We start from the raw sequence: 25,544 nt of genomic DNA, 5'->3' as shown, positions 1-25,544 counted from the left end.
TTCTTCATCATGCAATTTTTATCTCCTATATTTTGCCACTGGTATTTTTGTGTGAAAACGTATTATATAGACATTTCTTAGTCTTCCAGCAGCATCGGGGTTTTTTCTTTTCTTTGGTTTTGCTGTCCAAGGAACACATAACGTCACCTATTGTACTATAATATAGACTCAAATCATGGTTGTCTTTTCTTACGCAGGACCTTTTTGGCATCTAACTTAATGTCAAATCATTCCCTTTTCGCTATTGTCATCGCATAATATTTTCTCATTTTGCGGGTTCCTTAACAGGAAAGCGACACTGATAAATTCGTACCGTTTAATCTGCTGATTTCCGACAGCAGGACTTGAAGCTATGCGGTGCGATATGCTTCTTTTTACTTCTTGGTAACATTTTTTTGAATGATGTCACGTAGCCTTACATGGTAATTCGGGGGGTTGACAATGTTAATGGAAATGCTAAGTCCTCTCCTCAAGAACAGGTGAGGAATTCAGGTTGAAAAAAAGCAATTTAAAACAAGTTTTTGCAGTTAAAATGTTTTTTGTAAATCCAACTTGTACAAACAAGCCTCACTGAAAAAAAGTAAGAGAGGTTTTAGGATAAGAATACAAATATGGTCTTGCATGATGAAGAGAAACAGATCACTGTGGCTCGTCTAAATATAGATTCTGCACTACGTTTCTCTGACTGTATTCATGTGTGTGTGTGTGTGTGTGTGCAGGAGAAGCGCATAGCATCTTTGGATGCAGCCAACGCCCGTCTGATGAGCGCTCTGACCCAGCTGAAGGAGCGCTACAGCATGCAGACCCGCAACGGCATCTCACCCACCAACCCCACCAAACTGCAGATAACCGAAAACGGGGAGTTCAGAAACAGCAGCAATTGTTAGACGGACCGGCTACTCTGCCCCCCCCCCCCCCCCCCCCGAGTGATTGAGTGCCTGCGTGTGTACAGTTATTCAGAGAGAGGACGTTCACGTGCATGCACGGCTGCATGCCTGTTTGAGAGACCGCGAGGGTGCGCGTGCGCTTTTTAAAAAGCGAACATAGTACTTTTGGAAGACATTTCAACCTTTTTGGACACCAGTGCGGGAGTGAGCGGGCCAACCGGAAGAGGCGGGACTTAAGCGTGACAGACAGAAACACCCCCAAGAGAGCAAGATCACCAGACGGCCTTCGTTGCAAGGGAGACGGCCAGAGGAGGCGGGGCAGAGCTTGTACATATGAGACTTAAAGCTGTCCATCAGTCATACTCTTTGCCCGTGTATGTATGCAGTCGCTGGGACAATTGAAGACCCCGCCCACGCCTGGGACAAACCACTATATAACCACACACAGTGACGACCGGCAGACACGGTCACTCTAGCAACCCTCCTCTCCTCCTCTCTCACTTTATTCTTCTCCCTCTCGACGACCAAGCGGACCCACTTAAACAACAATCACGCGCATTGAGGATTACCAGGCTAGTGGTCTTGAGAGGATTACTTTGCTTTATTTCAAAGTCATAGTTTATAAAGAACCAAATAGGAGCTAAAGAATATAGATATTTTTTGTCCCAAATTATCTTTATGTCCCTTTTGACTCCTTGGGTGTGTTCCCGATGAGCTCCCCCCCCCCCCCCCCCTCCCCCCTATGTAGTGCACTTTGTGAGACGCTATTGGTACATGAAACGCCTTAAGTAAGGAACACACCTCGACTTTATCCCACAGCTCCCCTATTTCTGCAAAAAAAAAATAAAAAAGGCACAACTTAAACTGTGGATTTGTAAAGGATACGAACATAAAATTATACACACATAAATGTATTATGAACACTAAAGTAAATGAATTCTACGTGATACTATATTGATGAAATTTAATATAGATGTATGCATTTCTTTTCTTCGATAGAGTATACACACACATATCTATATTTGATAATCTCAAATATAAAAGCAGCCCTTTATTTAGGAGTGAGATCTAGTTTTATTTTTCTTCTCTCGTGATGAAAGACTGTGGTGTGTAGCTTGCTTTAGAGCCCTGGAGGAGTCGATCGCACCGAGCAGTGATCAGCACCAGCGCCTCAGTCACCCATTTCAAATCTCCACCATGCTTAACCCTTTACATGCAGTATGCACTACATTAGAGAGAAAATGTCTGTACAGTAGTTCTAACAGCTGCGGCATAGCTTGCACAGTGATCACTTCTTCTTCTGGTGCTTATCATTGCTCCCGAAAGACACAGATCAGTCAAACCCAGATTTACAATTATAGTTTGAGTCGTGTGTGTGTGTGTGTGTGTGTGTGTGTGTGACCTTCTCACTCTAGTAGCACAATAGTTATTGAGAGACATGTGTTCAGACACGCTCACTCATCCTGTACACTGGACTGGTGAGCCGTTGTAAAGATGGCCTCCTTCGTTACAACACTTTCTCTCTTAACTGCTTTGTTTGTCAGTGGTAATGAAGTATGCTGCATCCAAACTGTGACTCTATTAATCCTAGTGGCATCATCTCTCTCCTCTCTTTTCTTTTCCTCACCTTCATCCCTCGTTCTTCCCGAATGTGAAGCTGCTGACTCACAGTTGGTCTTAACATGGGGTTTGGTCCGTCTACTCTCCCCTCTCATCGCTCTCATTGCTCTCATACCATCTCAGCATCTGTATTTTGTATATTTTTGTATTCATTTTTTTCTTACCTGTAACAGACTGTACACATCCAGTGTGAGGCTCTGCATGCTTCATCCTCCCTCTAGACCCAACGGTCGTGTCTTTAAACACCATTTGTTTTCTTTAGTTTCCGATTCCAAGGTGATGATGACGATGACGAATGCTTTGCTGCAGACATATACAGTAAATATATGATAACCGAGTGCATCAAGAGGCTGGACGGCCTGGGAACGTGTAAATAAAAATGCTCACACTATTTTTACCTAATGTTAACAGAGCTTTTTGTAAATGTATCTTGTGCTCAACCTCTGCTGTATCATTATGGATATTGTAAATACAGAATAGCTCAGTCAGTCATCTGTCCTCATTGGGTAGAACTATACAATTAAATTAACCTTTCAGTGTTCTCCCGGTTAACGCTATTGTTTTTGTGTTTAGAGTGTAATATCACGAGCCAAAAAAAAACTGATTAAGTAGGAGTTGGGAAGTTGTGGAGGAGGCCACACAACCCCGCGTTTCCCTTCAGTCTAGCTCTTTGCACTTTTACGTTCAGTGGTTGGTGTTCATAATGAGCTTCTTCTTTTCAGCACAGCACCTGTTTCAGGTGTTTAAAAATGTGGCAAAGTTCGAAACCGAAGAAAGGGACTTTTGGTATTGCTCTTTCACAAATGGTTGTGTCGGATAAACAGAACTGTTTAACTTGTTCCTGCTTGAATAGATAGGAATAGCCTCAGACCACAGACTGTCTACGGTCTCTGCCTCAGACTGGAGAATCGTGTTGCAGAAAGAAAAGAGAGATGTAGGACTTTCCTCCTCATCATACCGGTCCTTAAACAATATTGTATAACTGCAGGGATTCAAGTGAGACAATGTAACTTTTGACAGAGAAATAATACATTAATTTCTTTAAATAGAATAGCTTTTACCAAGCTATTGTTTGCTATTGTGCTCTTGTGAACTACTGTTGTCAGTTTTAACATTTAGCAATGGGCGGTTATTCATCAAAAGTTTCATCGTCTTACTTTTAAACTGCAGTCTACAATGATACAAGTTACCTGATGAGGCTGTCGCGTATGTGCACATCTAGGGCCGACAACACGTAAAGAGGAAGAGGCTCCCCCAGTCGGTTTATCCCATCCATGTTCCCACCTCCGTTTTTTACAAGTCTGAAAACCGTGAGCTCACTTTCCAAACAGTTAAGCCAGTCAGACAAAAGATCAGTCAAAAATATAAAGCTATAAATAAAGTAAAAGATGTTGTATGTTTTCTATTATCTTGTAGAAAATACTTTTGTAAGTATGTTGAAAGTATAAAGTATTTGCTGGATTCTGCTTCCTTTGACGACAGTGACAAAACAATAATGTACAGAGGAATTTGTGTTGACAAAATGTGGCTGTGCAATTTATGTACATTTGCAACTAGACCTATTAAAGTTTTATTTAGCTATTTTAAAATCTTGTCGTCTCCTGTCTGTCTCTCGTCGGCTCGCTCGCATTGTTCTCCGTGACATTTTGTTATCAAATGTAAATGAAGCTTAATTTGAGTGCGTGCGAGATGAATCACATGTTCATTATATACTCAACAGGCCTAGATAGATGACGAGCAGCTAGAGACACCATATGCTCAGACTCCAGGTCCAAAGGCAGAGTGGAGGGTGTGATGGAGGGATGTGACAGACCGGTTTGAGCAGTGCCTACTCCTCAGTGAGCCTGACCTACATACTGCTTGATTGTTATTCCCGACAGTGGGTATAGGAGAAAGCCTGAAAATGGGCTGGGGGGGGGGCTGTTGCAAAATGTCTCTCTCACATAGCTGTATTGAGCTGATTGTTATATAAAAATGTTCACACTTTGTTTTTAAATATAGCTCAAAGCCAGGAAAAATGCTTTATTAAAGTCTTATATTATTAAACAGTTTGATCAAATGGGAAAAGGTTTTCACCCAGGCGGCCCGGATTCGACTCCCGGTATGGGAATGAGATTTGAATGTTTCAGTCGAAAAAAGTCATAGTATAGCATGTCGTAAAAAAGTCATAGTATAGCATGTCGTAAAAAAGTCATAGTATAGCATGTCGTAAAAAAGTCATAGTATAGCATGTCGTAAAAAAGTCATAGTATAGCATCTCGTAAAAAAGTCATAGTATAGCATCTCGTAAAAAAGTCATAGTATAGCATGTCGTAAAAAAGTCATAGTATAGCATGTCGTAAAAAAGTCATAGTATAGCATGTCGTAAAAAAGTCATAGTATAGCATGTCGTAAAAAAGTCATAGTATAGCATGTCGTAAAAAAGTCATAGTATAGCATGTCGTAAAAAAGTCATAGTATAGCATGTCGTAAAAAAGTCATAGTATAGCATGTCGTAAAAAAGTCATAGTATAGCATGTCGTAAAAAAGTCATAGTATAGCATGTCGTAAAAAAGTCATAGTATAGCATGTCGTAAAAAAGTCATAGTATAGCATGTCGTAAAAAAGTCATAGTATAGCATGTCGTAAAAAAGTCATAGTATAGCATGTCGTAAAAAAGTCATAGTATAGCATGTCGTAAAAAAGTCATAGTATAGCATCTCGTAAAAAAGTCATAGTATAGCATCTCGTAAAAAAGTCATAGTATAGCATGTCGTAAAAAAGTCATAGTATAGCATGTCGTAAAAAAGTCATAGTATAGCATGTCGTAAAAAAGTCATAGTATAGCATGTCGTAAAAAAGTCATAGTATAGCATGTCAAAAAAAAGTCATAGTATAGCATGTCGAAAAAAAAGTCATAGTATAGCATGTCAAAAAAGATCCGTTACACTACTATTGACTGTCTTTTTAGTGTTCATCGCCAAACTAAATGTTTTTTGGTGCTCAATTCGTATCCGATGTGCAAACCGGCACAACATTTCAATGGAAGCTAAAAGGTAAAATAAATCTTTCCGACAGGTGATGGACACCTCAGCTGTTGAACCAGAGGGCAACAACAACAACAACAAAACTATGAAGACTAAAACCAACCAGAGGTGCAGCATCAACTGGCATCGTCAGCCTCCGCAACGGAAGGTCGAGGAAACGTGGGCAGATGTTTGTGCTGTGAAACATTATCTAAAATCTACCAACATGCAGAAAAATAAAACGCTCATCGGTCTGCCTCGTTCAACACAGAGATGGAAATAGCACAAGCTGCCATTATAGCATACACTCCACTAATGATGTGACAAATGGTGTCCTTTAATGAGTCCATTGGGGATCTCACTCAGAGGTAGCACAATAATAGTGTGCACACAGGTTGTACAGCAACAAGCTCATCCAGCCTTTGCGGCTTTGCTCAAATATATTTGGTGAATGAGAACACTAAAGAAGATATCGTGTGTATGAAAAAAGAAGAAAGCCAAAGTTAAACGTATTTGAAAAAATTGCTGGTCAATATCACAACAGCAGTGACCACATCAACACACACCTTCAGTTCAAAGAGGACTTTTATTTTTTGCAGTGCTGTCAATACATTTCATTCATATGTACGATCGAGCTTAACAACCTCGTAAATCTACTTCATGTTAACAAACGCATACTGAGCTAGTCCGACAGTGCGTATCGCAGAAATCTTCGACATGTTAATAAGTTCAGTGTTATGGAGCTGCATTGCAGTTAAGTAATAAGTTTGATTGTTTTTTTGTGTCACACACCGCACTTGATTATTGGTCTGCATGTGACAAATTAGTTTAATAATCTTGGTGTAAAGGAAACAAACAACACAATGTAAAAGTCATCGTTCAGCGAGTAGCTGCAGTGTAAATATCTAAAAACAACAATTGTGTAGCTACAAAGTAATCGTCCTAAAATGTGACAGCTGGAGGTTCTGAGTGGCAACCTGACTGAACTGAAAGAGTGCGAGTGGCCTTTTCCCTTTGAATACTTATTCACTTAACTCATCACTAATAGGCTCACGGAGCTGGGACGCACAGCTGAGCCGCTGGCTATAAATAGGCTTTCACCATTGAGCTTAACACAAATAAATACAGTACGGTACACACGCACTCAGACATACACGATACGCCCCCACACAACGCTCAGTCACCCTCACATCCATTTCTGTGCAATAGTTCCAAGAGTTGTGCAAATTCAAGAATATAATACACACACACACTGAGGACACTCCCTTGCACTCAATTATGTATGCGTGATGCGTGTAACTGCATTGAATGGGAAGCCGGATGGCTTCTTGTGTTATTCCTGAAAAAAAGAAAGTTGGGTTTCAGTGTGTCGCCGAGAAGAGAAAGGTGAAGAGAAGCAAGTAGCTGCCCTGAAGAATCAGTAAGTATAGTAAAGCAGCCATATCTTCCTCCTGACTGGACCACGCTGTTCGTATAAGACCACACCAGGAGGGGAGGAAATACACCAACCTCCTGATAGTTCATGTTCTATTTATTCCCCAAACCCTCCCTCCCCCCGTGGACATCTTCCTCCTCTAAAGAAAAAGCAATCAGGCCGAGAACAGTCCTCCTGCAAGTCAGCCAGCAGGGGTCAAGCGCCTCCTTCTCTCCCATTTTCCTCCTGTTGTGGAAGCTGCAAAGGAGCAAAGGGACATCTGATTCCCCCGGCTCCTGTAGAGAAGGCTAAAGGCAGTGTTTGGGTGTTGGATGCCTAGTTGGAGCCCTTTCTCGTCAGTTCTCCACGTTGGCCCTGAGCGTGCGAGGCTTGAGTCTTTGATGCAGCCGGTAGTCCTGGCTGGACGCCCTTCGCAGGGGAGCCGGAGAGTCGAGCAGAGGGTTGGCGTGGCCCAGCGTCTGAGACTTGACGGCTCGCGGCATCGCCCTGCTGCAGCTCACGGAGCGCCTCTCTTCGCCGCCCGTCTGGGACTCGAGCTGAGCCTCGCACAGCTCCAGCAGGGACGCTACCTGCTCCCTCAGCGGCAGGGATTTGAACCTGCGACCTGCCAGATGGAAAAAGGCTTCCACAAATGCTTGCAGTCCCATACCTTCAAAAACAGAGAGCGTGTTTAAGGTGAGGCCAGAGAAGCACGAAAGAGGGAATGTTAAAAGGACATTTAAACGACAATAGTTTGTCAAACAACAGGCTAACTGGTTGCTGATGTCGCCTTATACTTAGCAGACAAATATAAGAGTGGTATGGATATTCTCATCTCACTCATTATCCATCCCTCCATCCATCTGTAACCGCTATTCCTAAACAAGTTCTCAGGGGTCCCAGATGACATTGGGCGAGAGGCGGTGTACACCCCGGACTGGTAGCCAGTGAATCACTGGGCTGACACATTGAGACAGACAACCATTCATGCTCCCATTCACATCTACGGGTAACTCAATGTCCCCAATGAACCCAACTGTGGGAGGAAGCCAGAGGAAGCAGTGACAAAGGGAGAACATGAGAACAAACACAAACTCCACTAAGAAGGGCCCGAGCTGGCCGAAGGGTTTGAACCCAACTCCCTCTCGCTTCATGCTGTGAAGCGGCAGCGCTAACTGCGGGATGGTGCTATAGTGGTAGTGGTGTGACATTGTAATAACATTATTATCACACATTACCATAATGACCACGTTTTAGGTGTTGCTCCAGTGGTTTTCTAAACAACTTTAAATACATAAGCAGCAGAGTCTCGCCTGAAATGTAAATTGAACATCATTAGTCCTTGAAAGCACATTTGGGATGCTGTACATTAACATTTGAAGATTGGTAATTCAGATATTAATATGCAAATATACATATGAATCAACTGCATGTTTTTGCCACTAAGAGAAGAACAGTGTCCTCCAGAGAAAACACCTCGTTAAACGATTGAACTGCTGCTGCTATAGAAGAGTAGAGAAGAGGGAATGAGAGGATTTCATCATTTTATTATCTTCATTTCATAACTTTCAGATCTTGCCTACAGGGGGCTAAGGTCAGAGTGACTGAAGGTCAAAGAGTGAAATAAGTGAAAAAAGAGTGAATAATGAAAACTAGAGACAGACGGAGAAAGATGCCAATTCATAATGGACTTATTATCAAATGTATTGTAATTGTCAACCATAGGTTTAACAGTGTTAGTCCTTTTCTACGTGTGTGTGTGTGTGTGTGTGTGTGTGTGTTTCAAACATACATGGTTTGTTTGATGTTGTGCCCTCACAAGAATTCTGTTGCATTGTGACGGACAATAAAGTCGATCTTCTCTTATCAAAATTGTTAGTCTGTTGCAAGAAAGCATTTCCGTAAATTGCCTCATGTGTCCTTTTAAAACTTTGTTGCCTTCCCGCCCATAAAAACTGATTTGTAAGTACGAACGATAACTTTTATTCCCCATCTTGTGTCCCCACAAATCCTCCAAAGCACACACACAGAAATAACAGACCATGACACTTCTCCCAGAGTCTCCCTGAATACGTATGAGCTCATTCTGAATTCAGCCCACAATCTCCCTCTGCACAGACCCTTCCATCCCGGTCCATGTGATCTCCATCCATCCGCTTTACCTCGCAAACATTCCTTGCAAGGTGCAGCGGTCTGAATAATTCATGTCGGATAGTCCCTTCTCTGCCACATTGTGATCTCGGCTCATTTCAATTACGGCGGCGCAGTGTCAGAGGGAATCTGACAAAGAATGACAAGCAATTATCTCCGAGCACATCATTTGCTCCGAGTCTCAAGGATACCCGGCTCTCTGTCCTCCACATGTAGTTTCTGTGTGTGTGTGTGTGTGTGTTACCTGCTTCTCTAGAATCGGGCATTGTTCCTGCCCAACGACGTGTGATGTCTATGTAGAGGATGTCCACTGAAGCCATGGAGAAGATACTGTTGCTCAGCTTACAGGTCCTAAAAGCAACCAGGAAATCATGTCAGTCATCCGCCACTGCAGTCAACAACAATAATGTCAACATGTTTTTTAAGTATTAAGGATTCTTTATTGTATTTTTATTACTCAAAAGGAAGGAAAAGGTCTTTAGGGCAACATTAGAATTGCCTTATGCAAAGATTTGATTGGCTGTATGGAAAAAAGTTGAGAGCATTTGGTCAAATTAAAGATATGGGGCGTCATCGGGAAATAAAAAATAAATTCCTCCATTTTGGTTTTTGATTTTTTTCTCAAGGGAGAACACAGGCCAAGTGATTCACAGAGAAGATATCTATGTTGTAACCTTAGACTACACATGACAGCTCCCCGAAAGTAAAGCCAAAACATCACAGAAGTAATAAATCAAAGTACATGTCAAGTCAATTTCCCCAAAAGATGGTTCCTCTCATCTTAGGTAGTTATCACAAGGATGTATTCTTCTGATAAGTCTGGTTTCGATACATTGTTTGGCGCTGTGAAAGGAGGATGAGACGTCATGACTGACAGCTGTGATTGACAGCTGCTCTGAGTGAAGTTGTAGAAGCGGAGGCTCGGGAATTGTACGTAGAGGAGGAATGTCGGGAGTTGTTAGAAGGAAATGTAACTTTAACTTTCCATAACTGTGATTGTCTGTTACATGTATATAAAAGATATTTGGACATAATGAAATCATGTGTACCTGATGAAGGTGCGGAAGGCGGTGGGGCCCATGCGCATGTTGGCCTTGACCCCGAGGAAGCGTATGAACAGAGCTGCGATTCGCTCCACCAGCCGCAGGTAGTTGAACTGCTTGGTGTACTTGGGGTAGACCTGCTTCAGACACAGCGACGGCAGAGCTCCTTCGTCCGGGCTCCTCTCTTGTGGCTCCGCCTCCATGGGAATCTCCTCTCCGTGTTCAAGCCCGCCGGGCCTCAGTTGGGAACTATGGCCGTGAAATGATAGGACAGAGATAATAACAGAAAACAAACAAACATACTATGAACTGCATTGTATTTAAATGACAGGCATTTTAAAATGACGAGCAGGTTGACAGATGGTGGAGGTATAAAGACTCCAGACGGACTGCCTTCAAGCCCTGCAGGACTGAAGCACAAGAACACAAGGCCAACCCAGAAAGCTGAAATCTGTGACTCAGCCGTCAGCTGAGTCACAGATCACCCGGGCTGGATAAATGCAGCAGGATTTTCACTTCCAGCCTGGCTTGGCAGGGGAAAGTGGAAGAATAATGGTGTATGAAGGATAAATAACTCTCTTTGCACTCTCTCCTCCCACAGCCTCCGCACGGCCTTGTTACAGTCTGTCATTACGTCCACATCATGAAATGCATTAGTAGGATGATGGAGCTACATGGTGTGGGTTTTGAATTTACAATTTAGATGTCAGTTTTAAATTCTTATGAAGAGAAAGTTGATTCTTCTCACCAAGTTTAGATACTAAATGTACTAAATGTCCAGAGTTTAGGATTTATTGGCATCTAGAGGTGAGATTGTAGACTGCAACCAACTGAAACTTCTCCCGTGTGAGCAAAAATACAAATGGCCCTCTCTCGAGCCAGTGTTTGGTTCGTCTATCTCGTCAAAACGTCTCATTCTAAAAGGGGAGAAAATTCTTATTTTCAGGGTATTATAGACTAAGGAAAACATACTTATTAATATGATATTCCGTTTCTTCCAATAGATCCACCGAGATCTTACCGACCAGATCTTACAGTAGAACAAAGCCCAGAAAGGAAGTGGACTTTTAATTGGAGCAGCACTGTGACTCATGAAACACTGTCTATCCAGGAGATGCTGCAGATCTCTGCAGAGGGTTTTACTCTGTATGGGACATTAGTCTGCACTTGGAAAAAAGACCAATGTTGCAAATTTGATTGCAACTGCTGATGGAGGACAAATGGTGCTTTTAGAGGTTAATTATGGACTTCACGTTTGATGCTTTGAATGCTGATGAGGCAGAAATATTAAAGCACTTATATCAGGTACTTAAATTGGCCCAAAAAAATAAAAATAATCCATTGACCATAAATTCAGGCCATCGCTCTCCTGTGGCACAAAGGTGGTCAAGAGATGAAAGTTCAACTTTCATTATATTCAAAGCAAAGGCACAGCACGCCCCCAGGGACAGGGCTGGACTGTGGGCGGTTCTGGTGTAGCAGATAGTCAAACATGTGAACAAAAGTACTTTTACCTCATTCACAATCGTTACAAAAGGAACAGCTGTAAAAACATGAATATATTTCCATGACACAGTTTCTGAGCATTGCAAACACCCTGAGGTGACTTTTTGTAATTTCTGAATTTGAATCAGTCAGTAGATATTAAAGAGGTACCCCGAGGAGTTTCAGTCTTCATAAAATATTTGCAAAGACAATAGAAACAACAACTTGAAACTCATTGTTTACATGCACGTTTTGTTAACTTGCCATCTTCTTCCGGCATATTGCTCCGTGTCTTGCCTTCGTTACCGCCACCTGACGACGACTGAAATAGTGTAAAACCATTGGTAGGAATGAATATGACACCACCACCACACTCGTACTCATGTGTCCTCGTGCACAAGATACAAACTAAACAGTGAGCCACTCTGCTTCATGGTGGTCAAAAGACACACGGGTGCCTTTAAGACGTCTCAAAGACTTAAAAGAAAATGAAGAGGAGGCGTGTTTTTAACCTGAGGATTGTGTGGGCGTGTGCACACTGTGTTTGACTGACATCTCCCTCCCTCTCCTGCTAGCTTTAATACACACTGTAGGGCAGTGCCAATTACACCTTTATCATTTCTATTACTTCCCCGAGTGCTGCGACCTCAAATAATTCCCAGCACAGCGACCTGAGCAGAGAGTCTCATCAGCGAGAGTAAGTGAAAACAACGGTGTGGGACTCCCATGGTCAACGCATGACAAAGAGAAACACAACGGTACATCCAAGTCAAGTCGAGGGGATACAGTGCTGCAGACTTTCATGAGGCAGCTTCTTTCTCCATGAATTAGTAAGCGGTGTGAATGGCACCGAGAGAGAGAGCGAGAGAGAGAGAGAGCACTTCTGAATGTTTAATAGAATCAATCATCCCCCAGCAGCCAGCAGGACACCACCCACATGTATTTAGACAGGAACGGCTCAGGCTGAAAACGGACAGCTGACAGCCAGGCCGACAGCGAAGGGGAACGTCGACAAACATTCCCAGCAGACGGAGAGAGAAGAGAATGATGGCTGGCGAGGCGAGGGGGTAAAAGGTGAAGAATGGCAGGTTATTAAAAAGACATACAGAGGCCCGGTGCCAAATGTTAGTTGAGCGTACGTGAGGAGGGTTAGGCCTAATTTAGCTGTCATTACTCGGCGTAAATGCAATTTCTGTCCTCCTGGTGAACACATCTTCCAAGCTTTTACGCACCGCGGAAAGGCTTAAAGAGGTGCCAGATGTGTCAATGAAAATAAATCAAATGTGTCTGCACACGTATCTCCATTTCAGAAATCTGAATTTAGTGCCCGAGCGAGAGTCATACCTAAACACACAGAACAAATGAGTCTCCCACAGCTAACATTACACCTTTTCTCCCTTGTTTGCAACCACAAGAGTCAGAACACTTTGCGCAGATAGCGACATGTCACTGATTTACTGCCCTGAAGAGTGTTAATCAAAGCTTCCACAGTGACACAAACTAACATGTTGGACACATAATTCATCCTCCTCAGCATATATATCATTGTCTTTATGGAGACGATGCTTTAGTAATCGTTTCCCTCGCACCTTATTTTTAAGAAACGGTTGCCTACGAGTATCGTCTTTTTGTTCTCACCCACACACCTCTCATAATGGCTCATAAATCACCCGCAGAGGCCTCATGCACGGGATTAATGAGCTGGGTGTGAGGAGTACATGCCTGAGAGTCCCTCACATCACACCCTCCTCCTCCTCACAGTTCCTCATTTACCTCTACCCCCCCCCCCCCCCCCTGTTCTCCAAAATGACACTTTTTCCCCCCATTGTGTTCTGCCATTTTGTTTTTACTTATCTCTCTTGTATAAGTTCTCACTCCGTCTTTTTTTCTTTCTCGACGGCACCTTTGTGTTGTGTGCCTGGTCACTTCACTTTATCTTGACAAGTCAAATTCACACACGGGTGACTTCAGTTTAAACTTTTGTGTTCTGAATGACTGAATCCCATCCATCCATCCATCCATCCATCCATCCATCCATCCATCCATCCCGCTGCAGAGCAGCTGTCAGAGACCACAACACAAGTGTATTTACCTACGGCTGCACCATCTGTTCAGTAAACTCATTACTTAACCTCCCGTAAGCATGTTGGGAACATTTTGTTTGTGCTCCCAACGACTACTTGTTAATGATTGTGAAGGTTTTCTGACGAAACAGGAAGTCGAATCAGTCCGTCCCCATTCAAATATAACTGACCTGAATGTGAATCTATGCATATGAATCCCTGAGATGTATAGTAGTGGAGCAAACTGTTCTCCAGACGGAACCGATCCGGTTCCGTCTGGTTCTAATGCTAAATGCTGACCTGGTTTGTGTCTCCTTTGCTTATTTCCATTAATCAGCCGCTGGAGTTTGTTTTTTCAGCAGCAAGCATATTTTCGGAGAAGCTTGCGTTAATCGGAGCTTTGTTCACTTTGTACATTTTTACGAGGATCTTGGATGCTGAAACTTTTAGCTTCGACTTAGCTGTGCAAGAAACCGAGTACATTTACACAAGTACTACACGGAGGTACAGTTTGTTGTACTTGTACTTGAGTTTTACAATTTCTGTGGGACTTTGTGCTTTTACTCCACTGCATAGAGGGAAATATTGTATTTTTTACTCATCTACTGAAATTTGAATCATCAGAATTGATCTAACAATGTCATAAATAATAGTATATAAGATTTATTTACCCAGCAGGACTTTGACTTGTAATGGAGTATGATTACACTGCGGTGTTGGTGCCACATCGTTACACACAAATGGCTTGATTTAAAATGGATCGGAGTCAACATAGCATTGAGTGAATCAAAAATGTGCTTTCTACCAGACAAACATGAATGTACAATGTGCCCGTGTAAACAGACAGAGAACACACTGTGGGACCGAATGATTAACGAGATCTCATTCCGTGCCAGCGTCGGTGGCGTCAGTGATGATTCGATTTTTTGGAGCGTATCCAATCGAATGGCTAATTCAATCAATATTAGCACTAGCTAGTTGGGACCCTAAACCACAGAACTCGGTCACTGTCTCAACGCTGACAGCACTCCTTCTTTCAATCACAAGCCGACATGAATACCAAACCTTTGCGTGGGGGTTGCACATATTTTGGATATGGCACATAGTTTGATTCTATCATGTACAAAGATAATGTATTGAAATGCTGAGGCCAATTAGTTTGTTTTCCAATATTACAGGACTAATTTGTGATAAGATAAGTACTCCAGGAAGTTCATCAGACAGCCGCTGATTTAGTTTCACGCCTAATCTGGGTCGACTTTCCATCTGCAGTCATTGATTAGCAGTAACATTCACTAATCAGTGATTTATATTATTTAATAGTCGCCTAATTAGAGTCTTATCATCAGCATCTCTAACCACACCTGCAAGACTATTGGTGCTATCTCATTATAATGTCACTTATCACTAATTGTGGTTATTATTGTTTACTAAATAATTAATTCAAAACATTATTGTCACATCATAATTATGAGCAGTGCTGTTCTCTTATAGACACACTGAATTACATCACATTAAAGATGACTGAGTGTCTGGACTTCAGCCTCTTTTCACCACGTGACTGCTGATTGCAAATACTCTGTCACACAGATATGGTGTAAAGATATTCTTTCACTACTTCATAATTGACTTTAGGAGGCTTTAAAATTGTGTGACTGTGTGTCTTGAAGGAACAGTGAAATAAATGGAGGTATGAATACGCAGTGAAATATGGCAGATGATATGGAAAATCTGATTTCATGTTATACATCATTGAAAGATCATTGTATATAAATACAACTTCCTATATGAAATGTTAAGACTAATAGCTAATTAACTAAAAGCTACATGTTTCACAAACATTGCTTCCTTAAATGAATAACATGCTGCTCAGAAATCACATGAAATAGGTCTTAAAATAATATAAATTGTGTCGGGCTACAACCAACGGTTACTTCATTGTAGCTCAACTAATACTGGATTTTTGTGCCTAAACATAGATATTGAAAATGATTAATCGGGCCATACAATAACACAAAGGATCCTTTGATTATGTTTGTAAAAGAAATGTGACTTTAAGAACTGAAAATGTACTTTTACGTGCTTTCTGGAAACAATCTCTTTAATGGAGACACGGTTTCAACATATCGTTTGGATTTTTTTGTTATTTATAAGCCAACATATCATTAATACCTATATATCTGGAATATCCTAATATTGCCAACGGTGATTTATTGTCCTAGCAGTAATCTTTATTGAAAAATGCCCGTCACAAATTTTGACAAACCTTCAAAATAGTATATTTTGTCCCAGCAGCAGTATATTTTTTTGGAGTGATTGAAAAATGACTCTAATGACTAATTGGTTAACTATTTATAAAAAACATTTGCAACTTACCGTTCTGTCAATCGACTAATTGTTCAAGCTCTAACACAGTGATGTAAATATTGAGGCATAAAGGCTTTCAGTGATCCCCGGAGTTCTAACATAAACATAAAACATAAAAAGTATGAGGGACATTAGATTAAAGGATTAAGGATCTCTAACAGCACATACGTAGGAATTAGTGTTCAAAATTCTAAATGTGCACACTACATTATACAGTATTGTATTTCATCCCCAGACAAATACAAGATGTGGTTCTGCTGATTCTAGCTGGATGAAAATATAGCAATGCGGGAGGGACGGGGATTAAAGGTATCATAGGCGCATTATAGCGACGTGTTACTGGTCATGAATGAAACAGTTAAGTGGGTATTATCCCGGAGAAGATATCCCCGTCACTTGCAGAACAAAGCAGATCAAATATCTGATACAGAAGATAATCTGGAGAGGAAAGAAGTGAGGGAAGGAGAGGAAAGGGGGGGGGGAGGAGGAAAGCATTGAGATGGTGGTGGAATAGAAACAGTAAATCCTCTTGTCATAGAAGAAAAACAGATTAAGAAGGGGAAAAAAAAAACCCACAAACCCTAATGGTAGAGGAGATTTATTGTCAGGCACCACGCAGGGCCGGTCGGCCAGAGAGAGCGAGCCACCGGACTCGTACAGTAATGTGTGAATTTCCACTTCGGCTCGGCTGAATTAAATTTTTCCATTTAACAGGCTTATGGAGAGCTGTTGAGTGGTGCAGAAGATGGGCTCTGAGTGGGGATGGGCAGAGTGAGGTATCATGTCCTTAAAAGTGGACTCTTAAGGCCAGCAGACAAAGAGAGGACGACGGAAGAACTTCAAACGGTGTGTTTAGTGCACGTGTGTGTGTGTGTGTGTGTGTGTGTGAGAAAGTGGGAGTATTTACATTGAAGGTTTCTTGCGGCCCGGGTCCATGAGGCGCAGAGTGTCCCTGATCACGCCCACTTTGACCTCTTCGTCGACCGGACTGGGAACATATTCAAAAACTCCTGGTGTCACCTGAGACAAACACAAATATAGAGTTCAGCAGCGAACGATAACGATAATAATACTATGACGATACTGATGTTGACGTTCACTCTTACTTCTTGTTCGTGTTCGATTCTCATACTGGGGTTGGAGTTGACCTCCAGTAATACTGGCTTCAGGTTTTTCATCAGCAGGATGTCAAAACCTAATATCTAAGACACAAACACATCCTTAGTACATCATTTGTATTTATATTTTAGGATAAAGCAGACTGTAACTGTGTAACAACAAGCTATTATCTGTATCTGTATAATTGTATAATCGGATTTCTGCAGAAAGTGGTCGTCTAGTCGGCTTTATTTTCTGCATTAAGTTGTTTTCTCTTGACATTCATTTATTAACATAAATATACATTTAACTGTTAATGGTCTGGTTGGTTTTATCAATGCAGTCTGAAATGCGACACAACGATTCTTATTTGCAGGTGATTATACACAAAATAAAATATAGTTATTGATATTATATTCCATTTCTGCCAATAGATCCCCCTGAATGCTACACGCTGTTCTTTTAAAAACGGGGTTGTACATGCAGAAGGAGGAGCTCCAGATGAAAAATAACCATGAAAACAAAAAGAGAATGCTGTTGAGAGAAGCTCACTTGGCCCAATTGGCTGCACTTTTGGGACAGTCCCTAACTTCAACTCATCAGATTCCCATCTACTGTCGAGTCACGCACAGCGCCAGGAAGATCAGTGAGGCTTGATTCACGCATTGAGCAACAAATGGTGAAAACAAATGAGAGGATATTTAGGAGGGACCTCACTGCATGTCTGAATATTGATCCTACTGTACACATGCTAGTCCTAACACAACGTTACCCACCGCCACCCACCTGGAAGCAAGTGGGTCCCGGTTTTCCGGGCGGTATATCGGACTGATAGTAGACTCTGAGTTCAGGCACCACGGCGATGGCGGTCTTGATCACCAGAGCGATGATGTCCGACCACACCTTCTTGATGTCTACGCCTTTAGCCGCCAGCCTGTACAGCACGCTGGAGAGAGTGCGCTTGCTGCCTGTGCTCTGGCTGTCCGAGTGGACAAAGTTGCCACTGTGGACGTTGAGGGAGTAGTTTGTCAGGTGCATGAAGACGTGGCTCAGATTCTTCTGGCTTGGTTCCTTTACACAGTCAGAATAAGAGTGGCCTTAAATATATGTATCAAAGTGAATAAACTACTTCAAAGTAAAGTATTGACAGCATCGTCACAGCTACCTGGTAGGGCTCGGTGCAAAAACGCGTCAGGCCTTCCTTGGCAATGTAGATCTCCAACGGCTCCAGAGACTTTAACAGCACATAGAGGCGGATATCGAACTTGAGCTTGTCGATGAGTAGCGGCTTCTGGATGTACTCCTGGACTACAGCCTGTTTGGCCTGCGTACCCACCATGAGCTTTAGGTCACTAGGGTCACGAATGAGGTAGATGCCGTCCCCCTGAGAGCCCCCATCCGGCTTGACGATGAAGGTGGGGTTCAATGTTGCATCGCTCTCCTTCACCATGCGGATCTACAGCGGGGGTGGGAGCGAGAAAGGACGAGGTTAACAAAAAAGGCCTTGTGGGAACACTGGAATCCCACAGGTTTCACACACTGTGCCAAACCTTCAAAACAAAGATCCCCGAGTTTGAGGGAAGTCTGTTTGATGGAGCTTTGAAAGAGGTTAAAGCCGGGGCACGCAACTTTAGAGAAACCAGCAGCATTTTGAAAATATCCAACCTAAAAAAAATACACTAAAAAAAATAACATTATCATGATTGTAAACAACAAACATGGCTGTTGTTAGTCCTCATAGACTCCGGTCACGCACAATGACAACGCGGGCAGGAAGGCCATTCCATCATTTCACGAGGGCTGAATGAAATGATTGGACGGGATGATTACAGGCCTGCCAGCATTCGATTTATTGATCGCCGTCAGGATGCAAAGAGAATTTTAACAAATGTGAGAAAAAAAAAGAAAAGCTTCTCAAATAAAGTGCCAAGTCCAGCTTTTAAAAAAAATCATCACAGGTCCTTAAAAATATGTGTCATCCATCATTCAACTAAACCTTTGAGTCAAGTGTACCAAATCAACACCATATATTATACATGCAAAGTTAAATCACAGCTTTATTATTCTGTTTCACTGAGATTTTCTTTGATGTAACACTCATCTGTGTTCGAATGCCTTTTCCTTCACACTGCGATACAGAAGTTGTGTGTGCTGTGAACTAGATCGGAGGGTTAACAGTGATGTTCTGGTGCCCCCTGCTGGACAGAATGTATTGTTGCCATATATGATTTACTTAAATATACATTTTTGACCATCTGCCCTTTCCATTGCATCAAAGAGTTGATTTCATTTTCCAAATAAAAGACAATGACAAACGGGAAATATTTGTCTCCCGGCCAAAATTAATAACAAATATTTTAAACAGTGTCAGATCAACTTTCCTCCTTAATTGATTGACAGAGCATTTATCCAGATTAGTGTATTCTCAGTTCATTTAGGACTTGGTGGTGAATGGCACATTTGGTAACCGACTGTAACGTGCTTTCAACGAGGGAAGCTAATTCTTCCCCTCGTCTCTTCACGGCTCTACTTCCCCAGCAGACTATTCTGCACTCAATGGTTTCGTTTCTCTACAGAATAATCCCACTAGATTCAGCCATGTGTTAAGGAGTGTTAGATGACCATGAAGGGTAATATTCATGAATACGGTACAGTCTGTTTTTCCCCCTCAAGGAGAGTGAGCAATGAAGCGAGCACACGTCACAGGAATAACAAGTTACAGTACACCATTTAAAACACTACTGCTCGGCGTAGCATGGTGAGTATTTATAGAGAGAGAGAGACCAGAAGCACCGGTACTGTAAAGATAACAGTACACGCATTAGTTATTGCTAAAATGTGCCAAGTGTTGAAAATTAAGAGGAAGCAAGATGGCAAACAGAAACCCTGGCTTTACTTTTTAGAGGCGTCTTGTATTTAAAAAGCCTTATCTGGGTAATGCATGTTGACTTACTAGCATGGCCTATTGGGGCACTTCAATGGAATGTAGCCCTCGTTAATGTTATTAGTAACACCTGGTCTTACGCTGCTGTGTCTTCTTATCTTTATTTGTAGTATTGTTTTATCCGTTGCATGATTTATGTGTTATTTTGTCTGCACCTTTATATGCTGCCGCCTTGGCCAAGTGTCCCTCGCGAAAGAGATATCCAACCTCATTTTATCATGTTAAATAAAGGTTAAAACCATTTATGTTGTTATCCCTTTTTTTTTTTTAAATGGCCTTTTTCAAGGCCATTCTAATCTTTTGTCATCTTATTCTTATGACCTACAGTCAACGCAGCAGCTTCATTTCTACTCGGACAGCATACGGTACCCAATGTCGTATGCACGGTGCACAGAAATACAGAGATTAATCCAAAGAAAAGCTCCACGTATCGTGCCCACTATCAGAACGCTTTGGTTGTGCAGATATACCTGGGTGGAAAACTGCTGGCACTCCTCGGGCAGGATCCAGGAGCGGGGATAGAAGTCGTACTCTTCTGGGAACAACTCCTGCATCGTCCTCACCGCCCGACTCAGGTTGATCTTCCTCAGCATTTCCATCATTCCTGCAACGCACACCGCACCGTTTCAGATACAATAAATGGAAGAGGCTGACATCAATAAAAAAACGCATTTGGGAGACAGCCGTCAAAGGAAGTTATACTGCTACGGGAAAGCAAATACAATCTGCAGAAGGACTAGAAGGAAGGCCAACAGACATGACCTTGTAAGGAGATATAACTCAATATGACACAAGTATCATATAATGCACTGATAGTGCAAGATAAATGCAAGCCAGGAGACTCAAGTGACGTGCATCTGTTACTAATACAATAATCTCCAGAGTCTCTCAAGTAATGATTATTGCAGCGGCATGAAAAGGTTAGCGCTGGAGCAATGAGGATGAGTGAGGGTTTAACTAAATCCCTCCCGCTGTGGTTACAGAATGCTGAATGCACTGCGAGATGAAATGAAGCCGTCTTCTCCACCTACGGTTCAACAAGCCTCGCTGTGGCCTTAAATTAAATCAATAGGAAAGGTTAAAAGAAGACGAGAGCGGCGGAATACCTGGGAACTTGTTCACCTGCCCCGAGACGATGTTTTCATTGTCGTGGAAGGAAACGCCGTGCCAGTAGATGTCACAGGGTGCTCGTCTTCCCAGAGGAAACTGAAGACAGGGAGAGAGAGGACAGGAACAGTGGGGGAATAAAAGATCTATTTAGACAATAAAAAACACTTTTTGCATCTGTAAATGAGAGAAAGGGGGGGGGGGGGGGGGGGGGTTCCTCTTGGTCATCCCAGAGTGCAGGGATAATCTTGCCTAAAGATGGGACTAGTGCGTGCTCTGTTGTGATGAGCTGGGGAAAGAAGACGAGGCGATACTGTAAAAAGGGTTTAGAGAGCGAGGAAATCCTGCTGGCAGAAGGCACAGCGTTTCTCCTCCACGCCTCTGCTCTGGCTCCACACTCACACACTGCAAGTGTTTGGACCCCTGACTGACCTGTGCATGAACACCTGTTAAGACAGCGTCTACTATTACATCTCACTCCTATGCATCAACGCACAATCCGCTCTTTATTCCTTTAAACACGTTCATACAAAAGTGATCAGCTGTTGAGGTCTGTTACTGGGTGCTTTTATTACCAGAGTTCTGACAAATGTCCATTTAAAGTGTCAGCTTTTTTAACAAACTGGCTTGATTCTGCATTTACACACACACACAGGATTCTATTGAAATACAATAAACGATTTCTGCCAGCTCATTATTTATCAGAACTTGACACAGCTCACGTCTGAGCTTCAAAACATTCAAAATTGAGCTGGGACGAGTTTAGTCGTGGAGTCTGTCTTTAAAGGTATGAATCTATATCAAGTTGTATCGGAAGGTCACCACTAGATTCTACACTCAAACGCTCTCTGACAGAGCCTCTAACGAGTTAGCGTGAGAGTGTGTGACAACAGGGAAACCCTGCTCCACAGCCAGCACCTGCTATAAATACTGCCACGCAGATGCCAACGTATAACTGTGTCATCGCATCAGAGAAGGAAGTCCAATTAACCCGAGTAGCTTCTACGAATCAGGGCCCAAAGCAGCCATCTTCACTATGTATGGAGAGACAGACAGAGGAACGCTTTCCACCCATTGTTGTGGACACACTCACGAGTGGGCCGGTCCGTTTTATTATATCATCATAATCTCAGTTGGTTATTATGTCCTAAATATGGGAGCCTCCAGGTGGCAGGCCTTTTATAATGTCCGCTCAGTCTGTAGAATAATAATGGAAATGCCGAGCCCAGCGACCGGAGGCACAGTTATTGGTCTCATTTTCTGAAGTTGTCACTCAGACCCTCAGGCCGGCCGTTCTCTCTCTGCCTCGAGGAGGCCTGGAAGTCTATTGGATTAGAGGGCGCTTAAGGCTAATCATTTTCCACCGTGTGAGAGTAGGCCGGATATGTTGAAAGTCAGTTGACAGCTGAAAACACTGCAGATGTAGAGACGTAGTCATTTGGATGTAAATGCAAATGAGCAACTTATCAGTCACTAACGTGTCTTAATAAAATCTCCAGAACTGTATCCAGCATTCTATTTTATAATCCCACATCAGTGCTTTGAGTTACAACTTGGATTCCTCCCAATCAGTGTCCATTTCATAATTGACGGACAGGGCTGCTGGAGTTTCAACCCCTTCAAAGACGTCGACAGGTACTTTCAAAAGCAGCACAGGATCCATAGCGCCCCTGACTTTGTCGTGGTAATGCATCGGCCTTCTGTCTACCGATAGCGATACCGGACCTGGAAGGGTTTAAGTGTCACTGCCTGGTCAAGGGTGATACGTAGAGTCTTTACTTCACCGCGATGCCCTTCTTTACTCCTCATGCATAATAGAGCCCATGTTAACGATAGCCGATAGCAGGTATTACCTGCATCTCATTCAAATGGACCAGGTGGTGTTTGTGGCTCGGAGAAAAGAAGAACTGGATGAATTAGCCGTCTCATAAATGTTTTAACGCCGTTCATTAAGAACTTCTTCAATCATTGATACAGGAAATAAATACTGTCGTCATACTCTGAATTAGAGCTGCAACCATAATTTAAAGATTATTTTCTCAATAGATCACTCCATTTACAATTTCCTAGCCAGTGATTAGCTTGACTTTTAGCCTGCCACATGATCGGCCAAAAACTAACTTATCTGGTGTCAGAGATTAGAGTGCGAGATCGAAATAACAAAAATAGATATGACGAGACTCCGTCTAAAAACAGCTGTGACCACACTGATCCAATGCCCAGTGTCAGCTGTCCATACTATTTCAATGGATGGACAGGTTCATCAACACTCCCTCACCCTATCCTCTTCAAATCTCCTTCTGACAGATCAGTTTGGCCACCTTCAGTAGTGTACTCGTGTATATATTTTATGACAAGTACATGAAAACGTTTAAAAGCTGGAAAGCTGTGCATAAAGTACTGCGGATAAAAAAAATAAAGTATATATAACCCGTTTTCTTTGATTGCATTATTTAATTTCACACACAAGTGCACATTTTGCATTAAATAACTAGGTAAGTTAAGTTAAAGTGGGCCAAACGTTCTTGCAAAAATAACATTCCTCCTGCACAGACTCAAATTTCAGTCCCTTTGTATTTTTTGTCAGAGACACTGCCTCTTTTAACCCTAACCTAAGATTCTATTGTCTCTAACTGTTTAAAGCCCAGTAAAGGTTGCCTCGTGTTATGTGCTGTGCAGATTGATAAAAGAAATGTGCATTGTTGGCCTTTTCTTCTAGTTCTTCCCACAGAGACACTTTGCTCATCGCATCCCCGTGACCCGTCTCTGCAGACATTTACTTCTCAATGGCACATAGTTGGAGAGCAGTACGACAGAGGTGTCCATCCGTGCACGTTCGTGACCGAAGCCTAAGCTGGTTGTCATCCAAATGAAACACTAATGCAGCTGATGTCAGAGATCATCTCCGGATCAAGCCGCGCGCTGCACCAGTTAAACCAGCACCTTGTTCCATAGGAATAAAACCTGTAAAGAACATCGAACAACATTAAACAAGGAGAAAGAAACGCATGTAGCACACCTCTTTCCACTTCAGCTGCTTCACGCTTAACTTGAGGGCCTCCAATGAAGTTTTGGCTTTGGAGATGTCCACCGTCACTGGTCTTCTCTTCTTTGCCATTTTAAATCCGTCCTCGCGGCGTGTTTCTTGATTGTTTTTGGGTGGTTGGATGTTTGCGTAATTCCCATTCGTCTCCAACTTGCCCTGCAGTATTTTCCCAGTCCCCTTGACATGAAGTGTCCGCTCGTGTCCTAGTACTCTGTTCAGGTTTTTTCCAACATGAGCAGAAACTACAGACCCGTGCGACACATCCGAGGTGTGTTTACCACAGGAGTTCTTGGCATCCTTTCCCAGCTTGCTTCGATTTTTAACCCTATATTTGCAGGTGTTGGACGCATCTCTGCCGGCTACAGTGAGGCTAGAAGGGTCTGGCGAGGCAGAAGCAGGGGGAGAACACACAGGCACCTGCTGCTCAGCATCCACACCCTCCTTCTCTGCATCCTCGCCCAGTGATTTCATTTCCTCCACTTGGATCTCTACTTTTACATAACGATCACTCATTATGCGGAACGCTACGAGTGTGCGCTGCAGGACAGGGCACAGTTGTGCCACTGAGTGCAATAATCCGAGCTAACGTTATCCTGAAACAATGCAGAACGCATTGCTAGCTTAGATGGCTATATTAAAAGCAGCAATAACAAGCTGGCGTTGACTTAACCTAGCTCTGCTAGTGGCAGCACTTGTAGCTAACCTAGCTACTTGAGGCTAGCTAAACCTGACGTTAGCTGACATATGGGTCTACCTTTAACTCATGACAGACTTTACCTTTCGCGTACGGTTATCTACTGTCCTAGCGCTGACCAGCGGTGCAATGACGGCCACAGTCCTCTGCTCTCTGTGTGTGTTACCGTCGCTGTGTTGTCAAGCAGCAGAGCCGCTCAGCAGCAGCAGACTGCAGAGCAGCTGATGCTGCGTTTAGAGCCCCTCGTAAACAACAGCTTTCCGAAGGCATGTCGGCTCTATTACTTCATCTCCATGCTTATCGCACATTAACTATAAATAGAAAACCAAACCAATACTACATAGAGCTGACTTCAACAATATGTGTGTATTGATATGTTGATTTTACAGGTTGATTATTAGTAATATAATCTCCTGAAGCCGTACTATTTACCCTTTCTATTGGTATCTGCTTTGAAATAGTATTTTTTCCGATAGCACGTGAAGGCAATAAGGGGATGCCATGTATCAGGGGCTGTGTCCCCCTTTCGAGCCAACAATAGTTCAATATCCTGGCAGGAACAACTTGCGCGGAGAGCACCTTCCTTTATGACTATCACATAATTTAAACAAATAACACAA

The 25,544-nt window shown here is 42.6% G+C and overlaps 2 protein-coding genes across 5 annotated transcripts in view; one reads left to right on the top strand and one right to left on the bottom strand.

Annotated features, from left to right (window-relative positions):
• Window positions 1-4,096, top strand: part of dab2ipb (DAB2 interacting protein b) — a 48,310-nt gene extending 44,214 nt beyond the window's left edge. For all 4 annotated transcript variants that reach the window (XM_076085749.1, XM_076085757.1, XM_076085740.1 and 1 more), the window contains one exon: window positions 720-4,096. In XM_076085749.1, the coding sequence (XP_075941864.1) occupies window positions 720-887 (168 nt within the window). In that variant the 3' untranslated portion in view covers window positions 888-4,096. The remainder of the gene's footprint in view (window positions 1-719) is intronic.
• A 1,983-nt stretch (window positions 4,097-6,079) lies between these two features.
• Window positions 6,080-25,080, bottom strand: ttll11 (tubulin tyrosine ligase-like family, member 11). The gene is made up of 10 exons (XM_076085727.1): window positions 24,204-25,080; window positions 21,184-21,283; window positions 20,548-20,681; window positions 18,299-18,589; window positions 17,920-18,204; window positions 17,142-17,237; window positions 16,943-17,055; window positions 10,127-10,369; window positions 9,322-9,428; window positions 6,080-7,596 (listed from the first exon to the last, which is right to left on the bottom strand). Exons 1-10 carry the CDS (start codon window positions 24,741-24,743, stop codon window positions 7,283-7,285), a joined length of 2,223 nt encoding a protein of 740 aa, XP_075941842.1. The 5' UTR covers window positions 24,744-25,080; the 3' UTR covers window positions 6,080-7,282.
• Between the last annotated feature and the right edge of the window lie 464 nt (window positions 25,081-25,544).

This window comes from Anarhichas minor, unplaced genomic scaffold, assembly GCF_050575085.1.
Source record: "Anarhichas minor isolate MPS153535 unplaced genomic scaffold, ASM5057508v1 ptg000002l, whole genome shotgun sequence".
NCBI classification, from domain to species: Eukaryota; Metazoa; Chordata; class Actinopteri; order Perciformes; family Anarhichadidae; genus Anarhichas; species Anarhichas minor.
Note: the sequence above shows the minus strand (reverse complement) of the source record. Positions and strands in the feature narration are given on the sequence as shown.